The following is a 4,537-nucleotide window of genomic DNA, read 5'->3' on the forward strand; positions in this document are numbered from 1 at the left end:
AATAATAATAATAATAATAATAATAATAATAATAATAATAATAATAATATCCCACCTCTCTGTGGAACACAACCAGGGCAGCTTACAAGTTAAAGTATTCAATATACAAGAGGGTTGGGGAGAAAACACCTCCTAATCTGTCACTGTTTGCAATGAGTCTTGGAACATTTTATATGTGTACAAGTGCCACATTTTATCATAATATATATTTTACTATCAGGACTTGGGTGCTTACTCTTGTACTCACTCCTGTATTTAGTATTTCCAGCTTAAGCATGTGGCATCCATAACCCTTTATCCACGTCTAACTATTTGTCATTTCCACTCTTTGTATGTTGCAGGGGACCGGCAAATGATCCTATCCCATTTTGGCCCTATTCTCCTGTGCAGCAAGAAGGCTGTGAAAGATGCAATCCAAGGAGTGCTCCATGGCATCTTGGAGAAACACCACCGAACGGTTCAAGTGAGCATTCAATGATTGAAACCAGGGATATTGAAGCCAAATGTTTACGAGTTTGCTTGGGGGAGAAATAATGCATAGTATCGCAGGAAGCAGACCCAAGCGTTGGGGGCATTTTGGCTTGTGCTTAGTGTGGCCTGTAAGGCATCCAGGTAACATGGAGCTTTCCTTGGTCTTCACAGGAACAACAGAAATTGGTGCAAGCGTTGCCCATCATGGCAGAGGCCATATCCAGCATAGTTTCAAGCAGCACTGACCGCGAATTCAGGAGGAAGTGTTTCCATGGTTTGCAGGTATTGCTGTATTTCGAATGATCGGGTTGGCAGCATAAAGGCTGTGCGCTTAAGGATAAGAGGAGATAGCGGTGGCCTTCCATGACAGTGAAGTGAATGTATGCTCTGAATGTAAAGGAGCTATTGAAGGTGTTGAACATATTTTGGAGATTCTGTGTGCATGTGTGTAGATACAGATATAGCTGTAACATCTTTATCTGTAGGTTGCTGATACCCAGGAGTTCCAGGTAGCTATCAAGGAGACCTTCAACAAAGTCATTCTTAAACAATGGAAGCCCAGCAGGACCTGTGACATCAGGACGGCAAGTTTCCCTTCTTACATCTCTTGCTGTCTATTCTTGGATACAGGTATTTTCTCCATCTTAGGAACATAGAAACGTAGACTGTTGCCTTCTACTGAGTCAGACCAGTGGTCCATCTCACCAAGAGCATTGGTCAATGGCTGTGGCAGAGACTCTGCAGACATGGGCCGCTTTACCAGCACTATTTAGAAATACCAAGAATTAAGCTTGGAACTGCCTGGGTTCAGAGCACATGCCTTACCACATTTATACTACCTCTAGTCACAGCTGCGAAGAAACAATGAGTTCAACTCCCACTGAAATTATTCTGACATACCGACCAAATGTCCATTTAGCCTTTTCTGTGGCGAAACATATTCATCTTCATTGATACATGCTCAGCTGTGGGACTTTGCCCAAGCAGACCAATACCAAGCCCCAGCTTATCTCATTGGTCTGTGAGCTAGACATAGCAAGTCAACATGCTCAGCTTCAGTTTTTCCCCCTCTGGTAAAAGAGATATAACAATACAGTCCCATGGCCTTATCAATCCACATGTACAGAATGGCTTGGAGGGGTCTCATTCCAGCACTGTTGTTTATCAACGTAGTTTGTATCACTTTATCTTTTTCAGCCGTTGCCCCAAAACAATGAGGCAGGGTGGCTCAGTGCAGATGTTGTCTTACACACCACCCAGCAGAAACCATTGTGTTCCTCTAGTTTTGCAGAAGTGGAAAGAGAGGGAAAAGACAGCTATGGAAAGGAAGGTAGGTAGCTCTATGTATGCACACAAGCATACAAGACAGAGATATTGCAATTTAGATGTCAAACTGTGACTTAAGAAACCATGCACCATCCTGCTCTGACACAGATTTCCCCAGGGATCGCAACAGTACCTTTTGAAAGGGATAAGGAAGACGTACATTGTTGGATCATATTTCCCATCTGCTCTAGCCAGCATAGCTAATAGGAGTTAATGGATAGTGGGAGCTGCAATCCAAAGACATGTAGAGGGTTATACTTTCCTCTTCTGTGATATAAGTGAATGTTTCATCTATGTAAATATGGCGGAAGAATAAGAACAGCATATATAGTTTGGCTGATCTGACCCTCACTCTATCGGTGCATGCATGCAGTACACAAAACAGATATGAATCTTGCTCTTGTTTTATGCCCTGCAGAACTTTTGTGCAACAGATCAGAGTTTGAGGGACTCACCCAGCTGAAGAAGAGAAGGCCAACGAGTAGAGAGTTCCTTGTGGCCGATTCAGAAGAGCCAAACGTCACTTCGGAGGTCAGGGAAGAGAGAGAAGGATTCTCAACACAGCCAGATACTTCATGCTTTTCTAACACCAAAAGCCAAGCAATCTTTGGGAATGATGAAACTCTGTGGCAGGTATGCCAAGAAATGTCCCACCGTTAAACTAGAGTAGGATGACAAGACGTATCCCAGTTAATACTCTGGACCAAGAAGTGTGGGGAGTATGGTCTACACAGAGAGATAGTGAAACACCACAATATCCTTTCTCTAAAATCCTTAAGGTGTACATATGTTGCTCTCTTCCCTCCCACTACTTTACACTTTGGAGCAATAGTCAAACAAAGGGAGCATCGGCAGCCATGCACCCCACTATAGTAAGAGGCAACTAGGCTTATTCCCCAGCTTGGAGGAGAAAGCACTCTCTTACCAGAGGGCCTGGATTCCAGGTACCACTTTCCTTAGCAGCCAGTGAAAGCGGTGGGTGAGGCCCTTTTGGTTTAAACCTGGTTGTAAATCTGAAAACTGTCTTCCTCCGGATTGTTCCCACAATTTTTCTATGTCTTGCAGGACGAGGACTTTTGGAACCAGGAGGTCTCCAACTTGGCTGAGTGGACGTTCTGAAAAATGCTCTCGATATAGGAAGATTTGTGCCATTTGGATGCTCTGTGTAGTAGGTTAATAAAAAGTAAATCCCTCACCAGTTCTTTGTAGTACAAATGTGACTCTATTGTTTACAACCCTGGTTTTTAAGGGAGTCCCATATGCAATTCTGCCCATCACTGCAGGCTCAAGACGGGTGAAATGTCATACTTAAGCTAAGATGGATGCTACCAAACATTGGATGCTTAGCTTGTCGTTGTGTACCTTCAAGTTAAGTCCTAGTTATGGCAATCTAAGGCAAACCTATACAGTAATGGGTTTTTTTTTGGGGAAGATGCTTCAGAGGGGCCTTACCATTGCCTTCCCTTAAGGAGCCTGAGAGCATTCCCACTTACAAATAAACCGGTTCAAACCCATTTGCGATCTGGTTTAAAAGGTAGTGGGAAGGAGGCCTTGCCCAAAGTTTCAGTGGGTTTCACAGCCGAGCCAGGATTCGAACCCTGGCCTCCAGATTCGTAGTTCAACCTGTATCCTGGCTTTAATTTCTTCACCTGTAAGGAAAAAAGGGAGAAGAAGTGGTAAGGAAATTCAGGGGTATTTAAAGCATAAGACATCTATCTTTAAGTATCCGGAAGGTGGAGTAAGCTTCTTTTCTGATGCTCCAGAGATGACAACACAAACCAATGGACCCAAAGGACAAGGAATGAGGTTCTCCCTAAACGTTGAGAAGAACCTCTTGACCGTAAGAGCTGTTTAAAGAGAGAGATAAGGCTGCTTTGGAAGATGGAGGACGTGTCCTGGACAAGGAGGACATGTGGCCGCCCTGGATGGAGGACGTTTTGGGATTCTTCCTGGACAGGAGGCCAAATTGTAGGACGCGTCCTGGGAGGGAAAAGGAGGATACCCAGTAGTAGGGAAACCTTTACAGAAGTGGCCATCTTTCTCTTTGGTCCATAACACATTGCAGAAATAACCCAGTTTGGGACTGCTTTAACTGCCTTGGCTCAGTGCTAGGGAATCCTGGGAGTTGTAGTTTTGTGAGAGGCATATGGAAGCTTCTCAACAATCTCCAACTCCCAGAACAAAGCAGTGACAAGTGCTTTGCAACTAAGCAAGGCTCGCTTTGCAAGAGGAGAAGGCTTCCTGCTGGGACTTGGGGGCAGGCAGGAGGCAATGCTGGCAGGCCTAGTGGGTGGAGCTGGGGGTCTGCCTTCCTGCCTCGCTTGCCTCGCTTTGCAGCAGCAGCAGCAGCAGCAGCAGCCCTCCTACCTGCCTGCCTGCCTTCCTCTTCCGTCTCCCTTGCTCTGCACCCGGCCCTTCTCTTGCCTCCGCCTCCGCCTCCGCCTGCCTTCCCCCGGCGGCAGCAGCAGCAGCAGCAGGGCTCTCCTCCTCCTGCTCTGCAGCAGGCAGCAAATGTCGGAGGCAGCAGCCCCTGGCCCTGGAGGAGGCGAGGATGGGCTCCTGTGCTGGGCCTCCCTCTTCTCCTGCCTGGGCCTGGCTTGCTCCTACGTCGGCAGCCTCTACGTCTGGAAGAGCCACCTGCCCAGGTCAGCAAGGAAGTGGGAAGGAAGGAAGGAGAGGGAAGGAAGGGAGAGAGAGAGAGAGAGAGAGAGATAGGAAGGAAGGAAGGAAGGAAGGAAGG

The 4,537-nt window shown here is 46.5% G+C and overlaps 1 protein-coding gene across 1 annotated transcript; it reads left to right on the forward strand.

Annotated features, from left to right (window-relative positions):
• Positions 1 to 72: 72 nt before the first annotated feature.
• LOC121915767 (type 2 DNA topoisomerase 6 subunit B-like) lies at positions 73 to 3,263 on the forward strand. The gene is made up of 6 exons (XM_042440276.1): positions 73 to 463; positions 643 to 753; positions 957 to 1,055; positions 1,669 to 1,801; positions 2,216 to 2,430; positions 2,863 to 3,263. The coding sequence occupies exons 1-6, from the start codon at positions 353 to 355 to the stop codon at positions 2,914 to 2,916; spliced, it is 723 nt and encodes a 240-aa protein (XP_042296210.1). The 5' UTR covers positions 73 to 352; the 3' UTR covers positions 2,917 to 3,263.
• Positions 3,264 to 4,537: the final 1,274 nt, after the last annotated feature.

This window comes from Sceloporus undulatus, chromosome 9 (genome assembly GCF_019175285.1).
Source record: "Sceloporus undulatus isolate JIND9_A2432 ecotype Alabama chromosome 9, SceUnd_v1.1, whole genome shotgun sequence".
Classification (NCBI taxonomy): Eukaryota; Metazoa; Chordata; class Lepidosauria; order Squamata; family Phrynosomatidae; genus Sceloporus; species Sceloporus undulatus.